This window comes from Carassius gibelio, chromosome A2 (assembly GCF_023724105.1).
Source record: "Carassius gibelio isolate Cgi1373 ecotype wild population from Czech Republic chromosome A2, carGib1.2-hapl.c, whole genome shotgun sequence".
Lineage (NCBI taxonomy): Eukaryota > Metazoa > Chordata > Actinopteri > Cypriniformes > Cyprinidae > Carassius > Carassius gibelio.
The window spans coordinates 13,897,437-13,919,681 of NC_068372.1; the positions used below are offsets into that span (position 1 = coordinate 13,897,437).

Here is a 22,245-nt window from a genome sequence, read left to right on the forward strand (position 1 = left end):
CTATCCAGATGGAAAAATATAACTGTATCCCGGACTGTTGCACAAAATATGCTCTTTGGGTCATCTCAAATAATACTGTAGCACATGATATTCATGTTTTAGACAAATTTGTGGAGTTCATGAAACTTTAGTGTCATTAAAGTAAAAGAGGGTTCATTCAAATTCATGTTCATCTATCAACTTTTCACATAAATTGTTAAAATGATTTAGATAGCTTATTTTAAGCAGAATACAAGCATTTTCAGTGGTGCTCTCAGACTTTTTGTCCCCACTGCATACTGTTTTCACCAGTGATATTAATGAGAAAAGTTCCTTGAGCACCAAATCAGCATATCTGAATGATTTCATGTGACAATTCAGTTTTGCCATGACAGGAATTGATTCTATTTTAAAATATACTAAAATATAAAACAGCTAAAATGTTAAATTAATTTAATTGTACATTTTTATAATATTTCACAATATTACAGATTTTAATGTGTTTTTGATCAAATAAATGCATCGCTAGTAAGACTTCTTCACAAAAAAAAAAAAAAAATACATTTTAAAAAGTCTTACTGATCCCAAACTTTATTGTATGATTTGACTTTCAGTGGTTACAAGACAGTGCATGTGTGAGACTGGGTGGATATTTTCTTACACTCTTTAATATTTTTCTGACAGCCGGAGAGTCTGGGGTGTACAGGATCTTCCCCATCACCAGAGGCTTCACTGAATTCCACATTATTTTTGTAATAGGGTTCGACTCCAGGTTTTGCATCAATGCATTACAGAACGGAGCTGTGGGCCACACACAGAGTAAAAAAGAAACAGAGCAAGAAAAATAAAGTGAAAAAGAGAAATTAAAATGAAAACCGAAAGTTAAAGAGTTAGAAAAGAGTCAGTGAACAAAGACAGATCAACAGCTCTCACTTGCGGTCTTGTCATAGGTGTAGCTGTCGTGTCCTCTGGAGTTGTTGATGCCTAGGAAAGCCTTGTAGTTGTTGTCCTCATACCAATTAAAAGAGAAGACCCGGGTGATCTCACCCTCAGCGTATCCACAGAACAGATCCGACACAGTGGACATCAGCTGACTGAAGGACGAGGGACCCCCGGGCTGGAAGATGGAGTAGATGACCCGCATCAAGTCCTGGGAGCTGGGCCTCTCCGCAAGCTATTGAGAGGAATGCCATTTTAGTAAATGTAAACTTATACAGTCTGATTTTAAAACATATAGCAGCTTATGATGAACAGATTCATTTATGTAAGAGCCTTGAACACATTAGGGCAGGATAGCTGGAGGAAGGCATCTCCAGCACAAAATATCTTGTATGATAATTTTATGATGCTTTAATGACCCTTTTGAGCTTGATTCAGCCTCATCTGAACCACTCCATCTAGGTTTATATGTTTTATCTTACAGAAACTATTTTCAGTACGCATGGCAACCTAAAGATGCATCTACTTGAAGAGGATTTCCCTAAATAAACCTTTGGCTGAATTTGGCATCTAGGGGGTAAAAATAAGGTGAGAACCAGGTTTGCAATTAATTCAATTTGAATTCAAACAAGTGCATGATCAACTGGTAAATACTATATAGGAATAAAAAATATATATTGTTTTGTCTATACAATGTCCAGTGTTGAGTTAAACCTCATTGACTTTCATCATATGGACAAAAACAAGACAACATTCTTCAAAACATGCAGGTTTGGAACAACACCCGGGTAATGATGTAGTGAGTAAATGTTGATAACCTTTTAATTTTTGAGTTAATTAAACACATTTTTATTTACAACGATATAAAAGGACATAATGACATCTCGTATCTCTGGAAATGAATCAGGGTGAATTCCTGCGAGGGGGAAATATCCTCACAGCTGTTAGACTCATATTCATCTCCAGACTAAACCACAAAGCTTAGCAAACACAGCTCTGTCAAAATACGAGGCAAGCTGAATACGAGGCAAGCCGATTACGGGGCAAATGTGAGATCCAGCACTTTTCCATGGGTCATAAACCTTCAGAAATGCACACCATAAGAGCCAAAATAAGTCAAACCAGGGCAAGATAAGTGTAGGTGAAAACATGAAGATTTCTATATTGCTTTCAGCTTGAGGAATGAGTCATTGCATGACCTCCACTAATCTACCACTTTACCTCTTACTTCCCATTCATATACATTCATACTAAGCGCAGATGGATTTAGTGATGGGTAATAGCATTAACTGGCCAGGCTTTCTGTCACCCAAGCAAAAGGGAAAGATATGTACTCCACCTACAGGATGTGACCTCAGTGGAATGTGCTTTTGACATATTTGTGGAACCGGAGTGATGAAAGGCCTACACATGCATGTACACTCAAAAAAGTAATCCACTACAAATGACTAATTCCTACTCTAAAACTCTAATATTATTACATTACTGATCACTGCATTTAAAAAGTAATCAGATGATTAATTACCCTACTTTCAAGTTTACTTTAGTTTTTAAGTTATCAAACCTAAAAATACACTACAAAGTGAAACTCGTAGGCTTTTCAGTATTTTAATATTAACTGAAACATTATATAAGTATCAAAACATTTTTTCCTGATAACAGTGAAAAGAACTTTAACTCTTCCCTCATTTTTAATTGTACATTTAAGATTAGTACATCATTTGAAATTGTAAAAGGTCTACTTTTATTTTAATGCACCCGCAATATCATCAAAATATTGTGCTTTTGTAAAATAAAGAAATCAAACACACGTGAATTGGTCCTATAAACACTTTCTGTCCTCATAAAGTACACAAAATGAGGTTATGGTGATTTAATAAAGAAACTGAAGTTATGATGTGATAAACAAAAATGATCATTAACACACATACACTCCCACCATCTCTCTTGGAGCTTTCTGAAGAGCTGAGGGGAAGTGAGGAGCTTCCTGGATGCTAAAATAAGGGTCTTTAAAGGGGGAGAGGAACTGCGCTTTCTCAAGCAGCCATACCTCCTGAAGCTTGTCAGACAATGCAGAAAGCACTCGACCCCAGAACTGCAAGTCTATCCCGGTCGTGTAGTTATCCAGCACCATGGGCAACTGATCACAGAAAGAAAACAATAAACATTTGAGTTTATATTAACCTTGTGTGAAATGAACTATCAATCATAAAAGTGTACAATCAGAGAAGAACTAGATTCTACATTATAATTTAAATACTGTCTTGAATGTAAAAATAAAATACATTATATATACACAATACTGTTTGAAAAGTGTTTTTAATGGGGTTTTTTTTTAAGTCGTATGCTTAACAATGTTTTACTTATTCATAACTAATTTATTTATTTGATCAAAATGACAGAAAAATAGATAATTGTACATTTAAAACAGTTTTCTATTTGAATTCTTATTAATATAATTTATTTTATTTTTATTTATCTATATAAGTTGTGCCTTTTGATTTATTTTTTTATTTTATTTTTTTGTTATTCATTGATGAATAAAACTTCATAAGAAATATTTTTGTGACATTCTAAATGTCTTTACTGTTGATCAACTTAATGTATCCTTGCTAAACACCATTTTTGAACAACACAGGTCCCTGAATATTTCAATGTCATGAAAAAAGGCATTTTTATGTAAAATGGTTAATTGGAAAATGTTACTTGGTATTGATATGTTCATCAAAATATAATAACTTGCTCTTCCTCTGAAATGACTTTCTACTGATACCACTAGTATGGGTAATTTGATGTTAAGCAAAAGCCACAAGGCAATGTTCTTGATTTATTGTGGTACATAAAGTCCAATCAAACACCCAAAGAATAAACTTCCACCTCAAACGTTTTCTCATTGATTATCCTGATTCATGCTGAACTATTAAAAAAAGTAAGAAAAAATAATAATGACTGTCTTTAATCATTGCAAAGTGATTTGGTGTCTAAGACAAAAGTAAAGAGATGCGAAATGAGCAACTACTTTTTCCCGAAACTTAAACATCATCATGAAAGAGAGAAAAACTTGCTTCCACAGCCGTTCTCATCATGGAGGGTGTGTCTACCTTAATCCCATTAGTAAATGAGGCCAAGCAGTGTGTCACCATGCTAAAGCTACCATCTGCTTCAGTCTAACCCTAAGTAAACCTCACACACAGAGAGAGAGAGAGAGAGAGAGAGACTTAAGTAGTGTTGTTTCAGCAGAGGTATTCATAGGCCTGCTAAAATCTAACAACAGGAAAGTAGGTCTGGCTCATGATCCACATTCTTAGTTTAGTGTTCCACTGTGAACACTTATGATGCATTTAGAACAGCTTTTCCATAATTCTGAGCATGTGACACATCATGTGACATTCATACCGCTCCTGTGTACTGCATACTACAGAGGAGAACATTGGTGATAGTGAATTAATGTCCACTATCACCTCTTTTTTTATTATTATTATTATTATTATTATTATTATTATTATTATTATTATTTTTATGATTCTTTGATTAATAGAAAATTCAAAAGGACAGCATTATTTTGAAATAGAAATATGTATGTAGCATTGCAAATATACCATTATATTTAATCAATTTAATAGGTTCTTGCCGATAGTTATACGTTTTAAATAAATAAATTACTTACAGTACTAACCCCCAGACTTTTAAATGGTAGTGTACACTATATATAAAAATAAATTCAGTCATCACTGCAAAGTTGTCTTTATTGCATTGACTTTAGACAACATTTTCAGTCCATTTCTTATTTTGGAAATTTGCCTTTTCAAGCAATACGCTTGGTCATATTTTGGAACTGGATAACATCTCAATCCTCTAATCACCTGTGTAACTGGGCAAAGCAGCGAAAAGAAAAAGCGTCATGACTGACCAGTCGTAAGAGCTTGAAGAAGTCTATGTTGGCATACAGCACGTCCTCAATCATCTGCAGTCTTTGCTGGGAAAGGGCACACATGGCATTGTGGACCCTGTACAGCCCTCCATGGCTGGGGAAGATGAGGAATCGCTCCAGAAGAGCCTGACTGCAGGCGATCTCCTTCAGAGTCAGATCCGGGACTCCATATGCAAACTGAAAACACAAGAGGTGATTGTTGACAAAGTACATTCAGCATGTCCTGACAAATTTCTATTAAACATATTTTATAAAGCAAAATTCGCCATAACGTACTTGCTCCACCCGCACTTGTGCATTTGTAAGATCATACACCACCGCCTCTGAAAGCCCAGCGTCCCGCAGCAGGAATGACGTTAGACCCTCGTCATCCTTCAGAATATGCTCTACTTTTAGTCCTTTACCTGATGGCACAAAGGAAAGGACACAGAGAGGGAAATATATGATATATAGAGATTTTAAACAACTCAAAATATACTTAGTATGAGTACATAAACATACTGGAGAAAAAAAAAAATTGCATCATACTGTCTGTCAGTAATGTTAACTCAATATTTACATTGAAAATACAAGAAAATGTGAGTGCCAGGTTTTTATTGGTCAGATGTAAGTCTAAGTCACAGGGTTGTCAAGTTTATGCACAGATGATAGAAAAGATTCACTTTAAATAATAAAAAATGCTTTCTTAAACTAAATCCTTCTGATGCAAGTAAACAAATAGTGTATTCCTTTTTATGCGTCCTAGATACATGGCCACTAAGAATGCATTCCACTCCTCCTTAAATGAAGCACTCTTAACACTGCAGCAGTGTGCTGACCAGCGTGTATAATGACTTTGACATATATTCATTTAGAGGACAAACTGTGCTGACAAAGTGCTTGAAAGGATCACTTGATCGCTGAATTCTTCACGGAAAGCTTTGTCGCTCAACAGTGCTCTTGTGCTGAAAGGTCTCAACATGGGAGTTGTGTGGGGAGAAAGTGCCGAAAGATTCAACTTGCCAAAGTGTTCAGTGATGAACTACAGGGCTGTCACTTTAACAACATTAGAAATATTTGTAAAAATGCTATCACGTGACATTTAAAAGATGTAAATGATGATGTAGGGCATGTCCCTAAATCAAAACCTAATGGTCCTAGAACATTTGTCTCAATACTCCTGTCAAACGTTTGTGGTCAGTAAGAATTATTATTATTTATTTTTTTGGTTAGGTTTAGCCACATTAATTAATAAAAAATTGTATTTTGTGTTGTTACACAAGATTTCAAATAAATGCTGTTCTTTTAAACTTTATATTTTATTTTGTTCTTTGTTATTTATTAAAGAATCCTGAAAAATGTTTCCACAAATTAAAGCACAAATGTTTAATTTATGTTGGTTTATGGTTGTGAAAAAAAAAATGGCTTTGCCATCAAAGGATTACATTACATATAAAAAATATATCACAACAGAAAACCGTTTTTTTTCTTTTATATTTCACAATATTACTATTTTTATTGTGTTTTTGATAAAACACTTGCAGCATTGTTGAGTATATGAGACTTCCAAAAATACTAAAAACAAATAAATCGTATTGGCCCCAAACTTTTGAATGGTTCTGTGATTACATATTAAAAAAGAGCAGCCAGGATATTTAACTAAATTTCACCTCATAACTGTAGAAAGAAATTAATTCAGCTTCGGTTTGTTGAGGAATCATTGCCACTCGCTGTATTTGACAGGACAAACAAAATATGTTTAGGTAACACTTTCGTATAAGGTCCAATTCACACTAATAACTAGTTGCTTATTAGCATGTTATTAACATATTGGCTGTTTATTAGTGCTTACAAAGTACATATAATGCATGACATCCATACCCAATACCCTAAACTTAACAACTACCTCATAAACTATTAATAAGCAGCAAATAAGGAGTTAATTGAGGCAAAAGTCTTAGTTAATGGTTAGTTAATAGTGAGAATTTGACTCTAAAATAAAGTGCGACCTATGTTTATTATCAGAACGTGTCCTATTTGGAAAAAATCTCCATCACTGGACATTTCCCTAAAAATGCACTCCACATATTAAGAGCGATTTGGGTTCATCCTCATGCTAAGGACTAGTCATCGGCCCATTAGAGAGAGCAGGAAAAGGAAACAAGTATGAGGGTAGTGGAAGTACAAGAGAGGAAATGCCCACTCTCTCCATCCATCATTCAGATCCCTTAAAGTGAGCGAATCAGTTCCTCTGAGGGCCGACGCTCCCCCTGCCCAACATACCTGCCACCAGCGTGGGACTGGTGCGTAGCGTCTCCATGAAGTTGTTCATGATGGTGGCTTCATGCCACAGACGGCTGAGCTGATGGAACTCAGTGTCGTTGAACAGCAGCTCCTGTGAGTCCTGGTAAAACCGTGCCAGTCTAAGGAGGATAGAAAGAAATAAGGTTCAAATATAAACTGGAACTTGGATTGGAGCTTACTTAATCCATTAAAAACAAACATCTCCCATTTTATGCTATAAATATGAATAGAAAATCTATCTGATCTATGGTTATCGAGCTGTTGTTACTCCTCTGCATTGAATTGTGTCAGAGGACTATCTCTGAACACCTACAACACGGAATGTGCAAGACAGGAACATTTTCCAGATTTGAGATGTGAGATGCGAAGGAGCGTCTGACTCACATGGAGTTGTGGTAGTTGGAGACGACCCCAGGGAACTCTCCTCGAGTTTGATGGCGAAAACATGGGTTATTAGCATTGCAGAAAATGCCTTGAAACCAAGGCAGGATTCCCGCTGAGGGCATAGCCTTGCTGGGAAAATGACCTGCATTTACAGATATGACGAGTAAGTCCTCAGGCACTACTAATGAACTTTCAAGCTGTGTTGTTTTCCTGAATACCTTTATCACTATTTGGCTGAGAGTGTGAAATTGCGCAACCAAAAGTAACTACTGTATTGTGTATTCTTACATTCATGTTGGCGATACAGGGGATTGGCTCTTCGCAGCCAAACAAGTCCAATGAATAAAAACACAGGCCACAGAATCTCAACCACGAAGCGAATCTGTGACAAGAGAACGGTATGTTCAGAAACATGTCAGATCTGATTGTAGCAAATTAATCTTGAAAACAACACTTTGCAACAAAGCTCAAGTTGCGAACATTATCATGAAAGTAAACTGTAAAGTAAGCTGTAAACTTTTTTTATCCATACTATGAATTTCTATAAATGTTAACATAGATTTAACATTCCAAGTTGTTCAATGTACTACAACAATCAAAATCTAATCCTAAATAAAAAATGCCAGAAACAAATAAAATCAAGATGTAAACTATACTCGTAATTCTTTTGTCCCCTTCTTAATAATTATTGTATTAATTTACGGTATATGATTTATTATTTTATCAACACTTTCAGTTTCTGTTAATTAAATGAATGTATTAAAATAAACCGCTTTTTAATCATTAAGACAGAAATGTCTCCGTTTATAAGGGCCTAGATTAGTAAATGCTGTAATAAATTGTTGTTCCTTGTTATATTATAATGCATTAATCTTAAAGGATTTAATAGGGATGCACAATAGCAAAACTAACATTTTGGACAATGTGGTATTTATTTGCACGTTATATAACCAAGAACTGATAAATAGACAACATTAAAAAACTGTTTTGTCTAAATAATTTGCAAACACTGAAAATGAAAGAACATTTGAATAAAAGCATCAACATTACAATGTACAGTATGGCAATTTGATAGCTATTAATTTTAATAATAAATTAACATCTACTGTTGTCATACTGTACTGTACATAATAATGTTGATCTCTCTACACACACACACACACACACACACAATGCTATTAAACGAGTATTATGGTTTAAAAGATTAACTTTAGGGATAAAATGAATGTTAGATGATGGGCAGGTAGACTAACTGAAAAAAAAGAAAAAAAAAGAAAAATTTGAACTTAAATATCAGCATATAAATCACCAAAAAAAATAAAAATAAAAAATAATGATTTCAATACATCATATATCAATGCATCATCCCTAGAATGAAACCCTGTTGTAATATGTTGTCCTAATGTTAAACAAGTAAAAGCAGTTAAGAAAATTCACACAAATGGTTTGGAAATACACTTTTAGAACACTCTCTCTTTTCAGCTTCAGGGTTGTATTGGTTTTGTGTGGTACAGTATGTCACGCCTCATTGCCTAAATCCTGCACTCTGAACCAAATTTTGGAGGTTTGTATCACATGATATAAACAGAGTGCTTTAAATATAAGCTGTTTTGAGAGTTTTGAAACGACAGCCCGTGATGATGATTGTTTGGTTTCCCACTGAATCGGTTAATTGTACCTTTTGTCTCTTGCGGAGTGTCCAGTTCTTCCAGAGCAGCAGACGGATCTGGCTGCTGGTGTTCATGGCTCCAACTTAACCCCGCGTAGGGGTCAACAAGCAGCCACAGACCTGCCAACACATCACATACCTCACTCACAATCAAAAACCGACAGAAAGGTCGCAAACAGACATGTGGCGATGTAATCAGATTTCAGACAGCCAGTCTTCATTAATGAAAAGAGCTGTTTTAGAGAAATGTAGCTCTGAGACTTTGTTTGTTAGTCATGTGAAATTGTGTCACAAATCTTTACAGGAAAAATAAGCACCTAGCTTTGAACCACTGAACTATTTTGAGCCACAGTAATGACTGCTACAGCAAGACCAAAACAGCACAGCAGTCACAGACAGGGCTGTTATTATGTCTGGCAGACGTCTCATTTTCCACAGTATAACACAAACACTGATTAACGATTCAGTTCAGCTTCAGATGCAAATGTCTAACCTTACAGACATATAGCGCAAACTCTTTATCTTAATATTTAAATGAAAAAAAAAACAAAAAAAACATGATTTTAGATATAACATTCATATTCTCCACAAAGATCAACAACTTTATTCCTTCATGAATGTTCATTTTGGATAGTTCTGAAAGTCTGTTATTCTCACCAGAGATACAAATTTGATCAAAAATACAGTACAAACAGTAACATTGTAATATGTAAAATAACTTTTCTATTTTAAAAGATTTTAAACTGTAATTTATTCCTGTATTGGCAAATCTGAATTACTCATTACTCCAGTCCTCAGTCTCGCATGATCCTTCAGAAATAGGTCTTTTATTATTTCATAAATCAGACATTTATTATTATTATCAATGTTGATAACAGTTGTGCTGCTTGATATTTTTTTCGGGAACCATTAAATTTTTCAGGATCCTTTGAAATTGAAAGTTCAAAAGAATAGCATTTATTTGAAATATACAGTAAGTCTTTTATTTTCTTATATTTATATAAGAAATATAAATCTTAGGAACTGAAATGTCTTTACTGTAACTTTTGATTAAATTGCTGGATAAAAGTATTATTTGAAATAAATACATTTATAAACAAATAAAATAATGCTGAGTTTTTGAATGATAGTGACTAAACAAACCATTACTTAAAGTGGGAACACATTCACTATTACATAGTCCACCAAAAAACTCATAATTTGCTGATTATTTATAGTAAGATAGTTGTTTTAGTAATAGTTATGTTATTACGGTATTAGAGTTAAGGGATCTAGAATATGGTCTTGCAGAATAAGGCATTACTATGTGCTTTATAATTACTAGTAAACAGTCAATATGTTAGTAGGATGCCTGCTAATAATTTCAATTCCGAAGATGAACGAAATATTTAAAATTAGTTTCTTGTTAGCAGGCATCCTACTAGCATATGGACTATTTATTAGTACTTATAAAATACTCATTAATGCCTTATTCTGCAAGACCATTTTCTAGAGAAAACAGTGTTCCCTAATCAAGTCAGTCAAATGATATACTTACCTCAGTGCTGAAAAAATATGAGTTCCTTAACTTTCACACTGAAATGTATATAATTACAGTCCATGATAGTCGCAGAAATGCAACAGCCAAACTTACTGCTCCTGACTGACTCGACTAATCTGATTGCCTTAATCTGCAGGGTTAACATTGCCATCAGCAAAGCCCTCCAGTCTGACACGGCACTGTTTATTTACAGGTACATGTAAAAAGCCAAGGTTTTAAGGGATACTTATGATGTTTTTTGTTATGTTATGTATTCTGGATATTTAGAGCTTGTGTGTTATATTCGATGTATTCGGTGTGTGTGTGTGTTGTGTGTTTGTTGGATGAGTCAGAGCTGAGCAGCTCAGTGCTGGAGCTCAGGTGACGTGGCTGATTAGGGATGAGGAGGGACAGAGTCTGTCTCAGACAGTTTCAGCCAAACAGATCCACAGGGAGAGAGGACATTAGGCAAGAACGCCCCCTGTGAAATCAGGACACTGAATAGAAAGTGTGGCCTCCCACTGAAATAACTTCTGACATGAAGTATTGAACACACTCACCTGATTACATTATTATTAATGGTGGTTAAATGTACGCATTTTGATCAGTAGTGCTTGCTAAGGCAGGAATATGTTACTCTAATTTTTATTATTATTATTGTTAGGTTTTAAAGGGATAGTTCACCCAAAAATGAAAATTCTGTCATTTCATCCTCACGTCGTTCCGAACCTGTAAGACTTGTGTTCATCTTCAGAACACAAATTAAAATAACATATTTTTGATGAAGTCTGAGAGCTTTCTGAACCTGCATAGACAGCAAGTGAACTACCATGTTCAAGGCCAATAGTTCAACCTTGATTTTATGAAGCTACAAGAATACATTTTGTGCGCAAAGAAGAAAAAAGCTGATGTTGTGATGTAGAACCCAGATGAGCTGCATCTTGTTTACAAGCATGCACACACAGTACGTTGCTGTCTATGCAGGGTCAGAAAGCTCTCGGGTTTCATCTAAAAATACCTTAATTTGTGTTCCAAAGATGAACGAAGGTCTTATGGGTTTGAAACAACACGAGGGTGAGTAATTAATGGCAGAATTTTCATTTTTGGATGAACTATCCCTTTAAACATGATTCTACCACACTGTTTGGCTCAAAATGTGCTGGTTTTATTTGTACTACTTAGTAATCAAATATAAAGAAAACAATGGGAAAGGAAATCACGGTGCAGAAGTCATTTTAGTATAATTTCTTTACTATTTATTAATATTATAAATGAGCTTTTATTTTTAGATTTTCAAATATCATTACAATTTTTGTTTACATCTCAATCTTGTAGTTTTTTTTACATTTCTATATCCTTTTAACTAATAAAATATTATACTCATGTTACTATTACTTTATTAATATAACTACTGACCTTCAGTTTTAGTTTTAGTCCAATTTATAACACTACACATTTTTTATAACAAATAAAAAGAAATTGTCCCAGAAATAAACCTCCTAGCAACCACCAAAAAAACCTAACCACTGTTTAGCAACATGCTAGCAAGCGCTTCAAACAGCTTAGCAACCACATTTTGTCTTGCGAATCCACCTGTACATGCGAAACGACAAAACATAAAAAAAGAGCAGAAAATAGTTTTAACTAAATATTTAATCTGCAAACATTTTGCATGTCTTCAAGAATTGCTGATATAGATGTATCTTTATGGCAGTAGGTTATGTGTAAAAAATGTAAACAAATGCATATATGACTCTGAAATCAGACAGAAACAGATGCACTTACGCAGCTTAAAACGCTGTTGCATAAGCAGGAGTGTTTCCAAAAGACAAGATCAAAAAAACAAATACCACAGCTAGCAATAACTGCATTACATCACGCGAGGCCAGCGATGATGCGGTGCCACAGCACTGAATGCATGTTAGGCTTAGCATGTGCATCAAAATGAGAAAGTTGGTATAAATGTACAGACAATACTTGACACATTCCTGTTGAGTTTATACAATTATCACACAGAACTTTTTTATCTTTAATAACATTAATATAGCTGATTATTTACTGATATAGAAGTGTCTCTTGAAACCTCATCTTATCACATTGATGGAGATAATAAGAATAAGACACATTTGGCATGAATGTTCAGAAACAATATCCGAAAAGAATAGAAACGGGTGCTCACTTACGCATAAGCGAATGTCACAAATGTTTTGGACCTTTGCTGATATTTCTGGCTCGCACAGTAGCTTAAAGAGACTTTAACAAACAGCTATCCAGAAAACTTCATGGAGATGTTTCACCTCTCTCCTAATATGTTTGCCCTTTCTCAAAGGGATATTAAAACAGTTTTCATATATACAGTATAGCAAAAGACTGCTTACATACAAATACATACAAATAAAGCCGTAGACGGATCTACTAGACTATTAATATTGACCTAGTGAGGCCTGTGGAGGAATCAGTCACTTATAGGATACTGTACCAAGCGTGAGAAAATCCATCCAGGATTCTATATTGTATTTTTTTAAACAAAACGGGCCTGTCTTTGCTCTAGCTCCTGCATTCGGCGAGTGCGCCTCTGATAGAGGGGTTTGGAGTCCGTAGGGCTGAGCTCCTCTGCGCTGGAGCTTGGAGACTGAGGCGGAGAGAGAGTGACGGGGCTGATCGAGTCGCTCTCTGACAGTCCTTCCTCTGCTGCTCCTGTTAAAGTCCGCTTGGCTTTTAGAGCGACAGTCACTGATGCTGTTGGTGTGGATGGGGGAGTCGCTACTGCTGTGGAGACTGTCGTCACTGTTGATGTGGCCGCTGGTGTGTTTAATATGGTAATGGCTGTTGTGTATACAGCTCCTGTGGTAGTGGTTGTAGCAGCTGAAATGGAGTCAGATGACCTGATTTGGCTTACTGATGAAGGTCTATAGAACGTTCCAGAAGGGGGTTTTAGTATTCGTGGCGCTCGGAAGGATATCGGAGCCCCCCCGGAATTGCTAGGACCATCTTTTCTATTGGCGCTGCTTTGGGGTACAACATTCATTTCTGACGTTTTTGGCACACTGGAGGAAGACAGGTTGGCCACTATCATTGCAGTTCTGGGCGTCACATCATAATTCCTGTACTGTCTGTCCCAGGTCTTCCTCAGCGACTGCGTGTCGATTAGCGGGTTCCTGAAGTAGCTGCTGGGGCGAGGTGTTGAAGGCTTCTCCGGTTCAGCCGTCTCCTGAATGGCAGCCGGCGAGGGTTCACGCTCCTCTGCGCTGGAGCTGTTGCACTCGCTGAGCAGTCTCTCCACAGGCATGCTGATGGGTCGAGACACTGGCTTGGAGCGCTGGGGACGTAGTTGCACCCCTCGGCTGCTGGCACTCGGCCGGCTGAACACAGATGTGGACTTCTGCATGTCCACAGGAGCTGAGCCAACCCCATTGACATCTGAGCCCTCACCTGCTAGAGAGAAAAACACTTCATTTACTTGAACTGGCATAAATTTTCACTTTCAGATGAAAAACATGATCTATTATTCCACGTTTGACTTTAATACCAAAGATGAGCAGAAACAATCATACTGACCAGGTGTTTGCACTTTATCATCCCGTGTCTTCATCTCCTTCACTTCCTCCCTCAGCTGTGCAGAGGTAATCACGGACGAGTGTCTCTTGGAGGCTTTTGTACTCTGTAAGGAAGACAAACAGATCAGAAATCATGAATTTATATTTTTTTCTTAAAAGTCTAGATTTCGATCTCTGGCCCATCTCACCTCTTTGATATCCATGAGCGATCTGGAGTGACGGCTGAGTGCTGGCTGAGGTTCTGTCGGACTGGTGGGAGACACCGGCGGGCTGAGGGGGGCATCAAAGATCATCTGGTGGTGCCTAATGAGCAGGTCCACCATTCGGGCCTGGTGGGGGTAGTCAACCAGAGAGGACAGCGACACTTCTGCCTCCAGCTGCCTGGGCTTGATGAGTGTCGGACCGAAGATGATACCCAGGTTACTAGTGGTCATCATGTTCTCCTCAGCCTGCTCCGACACTCTGCAGAACAGTGAACAGTAAAGTGTCTGAGTCATAAATTATATTTCAGTTTCCCTAAATGCATTTAAAGACATCAGGCAACAAGAAAAAAAACAGATCCCAATGATGGATTCCCGCTTCTTTGCTATTAAAACACGCTTTTGTTTACCTGTGCAGATGGGTGATGAGGAACTGCAGGGTTTTGTAGTGGGCGGCAGGAAGCTGGCGAAGGAGGTCTCTGATTTTGAAGAGGACTCTTTTGAGCTCAATACTGAGGCACGGCTGCTCTCCTGGTGATGTCTCTTTAGTCGAGTCAGTCTCGCCCATGTTCTGAGTCTCTTTCACCAGCCCGATCATATCATTATAATACCGATAGAGAATCAATGGCTCTGGCAACTGAAAGACAATTGAATACGTTTTTAGACAATGACAAATCAGCAAAATGTATTATTTATTTATTTTTCTAAATGTGAAGAGCACCAGAACCCTATACAGTGCAACAGTTTCTTTTTCAGTAGGTTTCTTTTACATTTTCTCCTTAATGAACTGATTTTTAACTTATCAAACCCTAAAGACAGACCTACTATGAGCTACAAGATTGTTAACTGGTGATATAATCTCCATATATAATCTCACCAAACAGAGAATCCCTTCTAAACACTTTAATGCCTGTCCAATCCCATGAAGCACTGCGTAATTTCCCACATGCTTCAAACTACTTAAATATCAGTGTATACTGTATATTTTGCAATACAGGTCATATATATTGTTTCTGTACACAATCAACATCGGTAACACTTTACAATGTCATTTTTAACATTAATGTATTAACTAACATGAACTGTGTGTAACACATCTGTTACAGTATTTATTAATCTTTGATAATGTCAGTTAATTAAAATACAGTTATACATTGTTCATATTAGTTCACCATGCAATAACTAATTTAAACAAATACAACTTTTGATTTCAATAATGTATTAGGAAATGCTGAAATGTACTAATATCAGTAAATGCTGTAGAAGTATTGTTCATGCTTAGATCATGTTAACTAATGAACCTTATTTGAAAGTGTTACCTCAACATCTTTAAAATCAATAGTTTTATGTTTATCCATTGTTTTATGTGATTGGCAATGCTACATAGGATTGTAGCTGTTTCCAATATTAAAGCTGTTAAGTACACACCTTTGTCTAACATATAAGTTTTTTTTACTTCAAATCAAAGTATTCAATGCTGTGATTCACCTCATAGCTGATTGCTTTGGTTCATGGCATATAACTAACTTTATAATAACTGCATGCTATTAATCATTAGTTAAGCATTAGGAAACAGTTAATTCATCATTTATCAAGCATTAATAGACATTCATAAGCAGTTTATAAATACAGATATAAATGCTTTATACCTTATTTAAAAGCATATCTATAATGTATTTAATAATTGTTTTTTCATACTTTATTAATGATCAATTTATCCTTTCTAAATTAAGTATAGCATTATTTACACACCAGTTATTAAGGAGTTGTCAGTGGTTCAGTGGATCACTTAGAAATTGTGAGTAAATGATTAATAAACTATTTAAATGTGCATTCATACATCTTTTTATTCAGACATATAGTAAAAGTTACTTATAGTGTTAATAAATGGTTTATTAACATGTATTTCTACTGTAATTCAGGGTTAATTCAGGTAGTTATAAAACATATGTAGTTGTTAGTTAACTATTTTTGTGAGCTCATCTAAAGTGAGGACTATTTATGCCTTGTAAAGCTTTTACAAAAGAGATTTAAAGGCTGTTAATATTTCTATGTTCTGTATCACTGTGTTGTGTTAGTTTCTGTTTTTTGTTTAGAAGATAACTGAGCCTTTACATATCCTTTATAAATGCTTTACAAGGCATAACTAGTCCTCACTTTAGATTAGCTCACATAAATAGTAAACTGACCACTACTAAATGCTTTATAACTACCTGAATTTACTACATTTCTTGTGATCTTATGAATCACTGGCAACTCCTAAATAACTGGTTTGCAAATAATGATATACTTGATTGAGAAATGATAAATTGATCATGAATAAAGTATGAAATTACACATTATAGATATGCTTTTAAATCAAGAATAAACCATTTATATCTGTATTTATAAACTGATTATTACTGTCTATTAATGCTTTATAAATTATGAATTATCTGTTTACTAATGCTTAATTAATTATTAATAGTGTGCAGTTATTATAAAGTGTTACCAAAAATTATATTTGAAAAATACTGAAACCAGAAAGCGGGCGGTTTCTGTTGCACTCTATTATGTCAAGTTTCATACAGACATGATGAAACTGGGATTACTTGTCCCGCCACACCTGTCTCAGGTAAAGCTTGAGCACGTTGCTTATGTCATGTGGGTGGAGGTCAGAAAGCTCCACTAACTCCTTTCCGTTCTCAAAGGCCTGGCACAGCTTTTCCACTCGTGACTTCGCCCCATTCACCCGATAAATGCCCTTGAAATGAACCGAAAGTAGGTGTCACTCACAAAAATCGACTCACAAACACTGAATTAAACAAATTCCTTTCAGTCACATCTTTATTCTTCACCTTAATGTTCAGGGCACGACTCTCGATTTCTGAGGTGCATTTCCTGATGATAAAGGGGATGCCGTCAGGACTGTTCTTAGCTACCTGGGCAAATTCAATCCCGAACAGGTGCAGTCTGCCCTGGAGCTTCTTATGTCCACACTGAATGGCAAGAGTCTCCAGGCATTTCTTATGACAGGCCAAAGAGCACTATATAAAAAAAATAAATAAATACATGACAACCGGCTCTAATGAACAATGTGAACAGAATCAGTGTGGGTGTAAGATGATGATGACGGTACCTCCTCACATTCAGCCCCGTGAAACACCACCAGACTGTCACACTCTCTGCATTTGGAAGGTGCTCGCAGTTTCCGCAACTTGTGAGTTTGTGCTGCTTTTGACATCTGAGCATTACGGAAAGGGCCGGGAGAACTGGCCACTTCAATCACCATCTCAGCAAGGCCTGAGACAAGACAAGACAAAGACATGTGTTTCAATAGCGAAAAACACTGTGCTGGCCCACTAACAAAGTTCTGGTGTGGCCAAAGGATCATGAAGGGTCTTAAATGTGAGTTGGGATAGGAGCTGAAAGAACTTTCATGACTCTGGCCCGCATTCCTACATAATTAATGATTCTTTTAGTACTATTGAGGAAGCATGACCTTCTCTCCAGTTCCTCAAGTGTGTTTCCTTATATTTAACGTTTGTTTACATTCAGCAATTATTACTGAAATGTAACACTCGGTGGAAACAGGAACTGTTAGCTGTGACATTTTGCCAATGTCAACAGCAAGCCAAACTGCGCAGCTGCACTGAAAGCAAAAATATGTGAGCAAGCAATTCAGAACTTGCGTAATAAACACAAACCTGTGGTGTCACCGCACATCTATGAGCACAGACACACACAATCACTCGGTTCAGTTTGTACTACCAACCATTATCTATTGGGGAAGGTGGTTCCCTCTCATCCAGGTCATCTGCAGAAGACATGGTACCAGTTGAGGGCGTTCTGGGAAGCCTGCGTTTGAAATCCCCTGTAACACGAAACACACGTAAACACACATGAGATACTTCCATCATGCAGAGCACTTCTCCATCCTGTCCACGGAGAACTAGGTCAAACACTTTATAAGCAAATCTTACAAAAGTGCCTAAACTAGCAATATTTGTAGAGGAACTTCTTTTTTGGATGAAATACGTTGCAGTTGACAATAACAATGGCTGACGCAACTGGCCAGAGTAAAACATCTAAGGACATCTGACAAAACTGTCACTCTCCCGATTAGGCCAGAGCTGACATTCTCACGTCCTAAAAGTTGTTGATCACATACATGTTTCATTCCTGCCTTGTCTTTGCTGTTGTGAACATTGTTGCTTTGCACATTCTGTTAAATTCTGCTGATGCAAGCATGTCACAATATCTAGCTTTTTTGTGTTAATATATGATTTATATTATTATTATTAAATTGTTGAATGAAAAATATAGTTTTTTATTTTTGATAATGTTGGCAAGGAAAATAAAATAAATTAAATGCAGCAGTACAGAAGGCTAAGGTACAATTAATGAATAATATAAAAATACATAGGAAATAATCTACAATTTAAAAAAATAATAAACACTGATAAAATAACCAGTTTTCTACTTGTGATTTATAAGAAATACTTTATTTAAAATATAACACATGTCCCATATTGTGAAACGCATTGTAAGCCACAATGTGCTGACATCAGAAAAAGTACCTGGACTAGCTGTGGGGGAGTCCACTGAGCGAGACTCACTGCTTCCTCCAGCACTTTCTGAGTCACTGCACATGCCCCCTCCACTGGCACTGCCTAAGCTCCAGGCCCGCTGGGAGCCCTGCGTACTCAACACTGCAACACACAGAATTAACCACAGAATTACCTTTTAGTCCTAAAACTGAGGAAGCAAATCCCGTGGGGTTGGGAGAATCAGTCTGTCTGCATGTTTCATTCAGTTCGGAGTTCTCATCTCTAAAAACATGAGAATTCTGCTCATGTGCTTGATTCATAGTTTAGTCATCTAGCCTAGACTGCAATCCAACAGGCTGATGGTGTCACAGCACAGGGGCTTTTTGGAAGCTGAGGGCGATCTGGGTTTGGGCCTAAATCCTGACTTTTGTCCAAGCTGTGGACGGCCAACGCTGGGTAAAAGCTGGGGAAAGCTATAAAACTAATAAGCTGTTCAGGATGCTGAAGCTTGCCAGACATATGTGCCTAATAGTGCCAAACATCTCAGGATCTTGTTTAAGTGCTAAGAAAACAAAATGAGTTTTAGAGTCTAACAAATGCAGGTTGAGTAGACTGACGTCACCCAAAGGCTTGTTCTATCAGCATGAGCAGCCTGACATAGCAACTTTGGCTCAATGTGAGTTACAGCGAGTTAAAAGCAGGACTGTCTGTTTGTCCAAACAATGGAAGTAAAAGGAAATCTGCTTAACAAACAGATATTATTGTTTATATTTCTACTCATTCCTGCAGTTTTCAAGCTTGTAAGGTGGGAAATTCCCGCAAATATTTCAGTGTGAATGATGCATGGCACAGATGACAGAATGTATCATTTGCACATGCTTTTGAGTCTTACAATTTTAAACATCCAAGTGCTCAATTCAGTACTTGCAGGTTCTTGCTGTGAACTCAAGCACATAGAGCCACATCTGAGAGCGGCCGACTACAGAATGCAGTTGTGCAGTTGTGTAAAACACAAATATTATTATTATTCTTATTATATCAGACCCTTAGGTCCATATAATAAAAAAGAAAACATACTACACACTTGAATGCCAGTGCTTCCAGAACAGGGAGGAATACCTTTTGTCATTATTTGTAGGATCATTTAAGGCCGTTATAACTGTATTTCTTGAATCACTTAGACACATGAAACTATACATATAATTCCTTAACACAGCATGCAAAGTAGGAACATCATTATACACAAACAACTGGCTTGCACTTATCATATATTATAAATATACTTTGTAAGGAAACATTTAAACTCCCCCATCAAATTAACAAAATCCCCACCATAAGAGCCACCTAAATGGGGAATTCCCCCAATTTTTCAAAATGAAATTCAGGCCCTGTGCAACGTTTTTGTCGTCGGGTTAGTTCCTTGCTGACTAAGGGCCCTATCATACACCCGGCGCAATGTGATGCAAGGCGCAGCGCAAGTGTGTTTGCTAGTTTCAGTCTGGCGCTGTTTTTCATTTTCCGTCATTTAATTATCAAATGCATTTGCGCTCATTTTTGCGCCCATGGGCGTGCTGGTCTAAAAAAATAGGTTTGTTCAGGCGCATTGCTAAAATATGCAATGTTTTTACTTTGTCATTTAAAGAGCGTACATGTTGCTTATTAAAATCTGTCATGGCACGAGTGCAAATGGCTCTTAAAGGGAATGGAAGATGAGACTCTGATTGGTTTATTGCACGTTACACCCAAAAAAACACCCACTACTCATTAAGAGAATAGGGAAAAAACGTTTAGACCGTGCGCCTGGGCGCGCCAACCGTTTTTAAACTCCGGTGCGATTGTCCTTTAAAGGAGGGGGTGAAATGCTATTTCATGCATACTGAGTTTTTTACACTGTTAAAGAGTTGGATTCCCATGCTAAACATGGACAAAGTTTCAAAAATTAAGTTGTACGTTTAAAGGAGTATTTTTGGTTGCCAGGGCAAGACAACCCTGCACAGATTACCAAAAGAGAAACAGCATTAGGGGACCAGTGGATAGAGTTTATTTTTACAGAGCATCAACGGAGTTGTGCAAGTGTTTTTGTTTGTTCCCTGCATTTCGAAGATGCTTGTTTTAAAAACAAGGCCCAGTTTGACGCCGGATTTGCACATCGTTTATTTCTTAAGGATAATGCAGTCCCACGAAAAAGGGTCACGATCGTGTGTTGGAACCACATGCGGTGAGTAAAACTGCTTCAAATATCTCTGTGTTGTTAACTTAGCTATCAGCGCGTAAGCACATCAAGTAAACAACATGCGATGTTGTCATCAAACTGCACTTTCCACATGTACAGCTTAAAAAAAAAAAAAAAAAGACGACATAAAGTGGAACTAACCGCTAAGCAAATATATACAGTTTCAGTACATACCACATAAAGACGCCTTTGCTGATGCTGCTCTTGTTAAATTTCAGCCTCTGGATCTGTGTCACAGCTTCCAAACGCTCTCAACGCAAAAGCCTACTGGCGCTCATGATTCTTTAGCTCCGCCCACAGGTCACGCCTCTAGGCGCTCGTGTTTTTCCGGGGAAAAATCGGTACAGACTATCTTTCTCTTATAAATATAATAAAAATAAAGACTTTTTGGAGTTATGAAGGATGCAGTACTACTCTATAGGTACTCAAGATTAACAGGAGATTGAGTGAAAACGAGCATTAACCCCCCCCCCCCCCCCTTTAAGTGTGGTTCATTTGAGTAAGCATGAACACTTCCATCTGAACCCTGGTGCGCACCAAACAAGCGGAAAGAGACAGCTAAAAAGATGGGTATTGGTACGGTTTCAAACAAACTCTGGTGCGGTTTGAATGAAATATGAATGCAACATGGACAAAATACTTCTAAATGAATCAAAAACAGGTAGTAATGACAGGATGCACAGCGATGCCATGCAACATGATTTTACGACGTGGAACGAGCATTGTATCCAAAACAAAATTAGTTCGTAGGTGGTACACGCAGCATGCAGACGGCATTAGGTTTGTTCGACTTAAAGCGGCGCTGATCAGACCGGTCGGTGAATGGGTACTTTGATGTCATACACTGATTGGTCTGCGCAACGCCACTTAAAGTTAAACATAACTTTTGTTTGGGGTGTTCGGTGATTCAACTCGACCAATCAGGTTGTGAATGCATCACTATGCCTTAAGTTTCACCGTCAAAAAGGCCAGTGTGAACGCTAAGCAGACCAGGACCAAATGTATTGTTTTCTTTCTTGATC

The 22,245-nt window shown here is 37.0% G+C and overlaps 2 protein-coding genes across 7 annotated transcripts in view; both read right to left on the bottom strand.

The window, feature by feature from the left end:
• Window positions 1–10,844, bottom strand: part of LOC128027192 (retinal-specific phospholipid-transporting ATPase ABCA4) — a 43,724-nt gene extending 32,880 nt beyond the window's left edge. For both annotated transcript variants that reach the window (XM_052614545.1, XM_052614535.1), the window contains exons 1-10: window positions 10,723–10,844; window positions 9,195–9,305; window positions 7,805–7,898; window positions 7,517–7,658; window positions 7,112–7,251; window positions 5,126–5,253; window positions 4,829–5,026; window positions 2,969–3,058; window positions 913–1,153; window positions 641–780 (exon numbers count right to left, since the gene is read on the bottom strand). In XM_052614545.1, the coding sequence (XP_052470505.1) occupies window positions 641–780; window positions 913–1,153; window positions 2,969–3,058; window positions 4,829–5,026; window positions 5,126–5,253; window positions 7,112–7,251; window positions 7,517–7,658; window positions 7,805–7,898; window positions 9,195–9,260 (1,239 nt within the window). In that variant the 5' untranslated portion in view covers window positions 9,261–9,305; window positions 10,723–10,844. The remainder of the gene's footprint in view (window positions 1–640; window positions 781–912; window positions 1,154–2,968; window positions 3,059–4,828; window positions 5,027–5,125; window positions 5,254–7,111; window positions 7,252–7,516; window positions 7,659–7,804; window positions 7,899–9,194; window positions 9,306–10,722) is intronic.
• Window positions 10,845–12,339: 1,495 nt separating this feature from the next.
• The window catches only part of LOC128027215 (rho GTPase-activating protein 29-like), a 41,922-nt gene continuing 32,016 nt past the window's right edge, over window positions 12,340–22,245 (bottom strand). For 4 of the 5 annotated variants that reach the window (XM_052614578.1, XM_052614607.1, XM_052614598.1 and 1 more), the window contains 9 exons: window positions 19,021–19,152; window positions 18,216–18,314; window positions 17,580–17,743; window positions 17,299–17,487; window positions 17,067–17,204; window positions 14,872–15,098; window positions 14,450–14,723; window positions 14,263–14,365; window positions 12,340–14,139 (listed from right to left, as the gene is read on the bottom strand). In XM_052614578.1, coding sequence (XP_052470538.1) covers window positions 13,226–14,139; window positions 14,263–14,365; window positions 14,450–14,723; window positions 14,872–15,098; window positions 17,067–17,204; window positions 17,299–17,487; window positions 17,580–17,743; window positions 18,216–18,314; window positions 19,021–19,152 — 2,240 coding nt within the window. In that variant the 3' untranslated portion in view covers window positions 12,340–13,225. The remainder of the gene's footprint in view (window positions 14,140–14,262; window positions 14,366–14,449; window positions 14,724–14,871; window positions 15,099–17,066; window positions 17,205–17,298; window positions 17,488–17,579; window positions 17,744–18,215; window positions 18,315–19,020; window positions 19,153–22,245) is intronic. The other variant, XM_052614588.1, reaches the window with a different exon arrangement.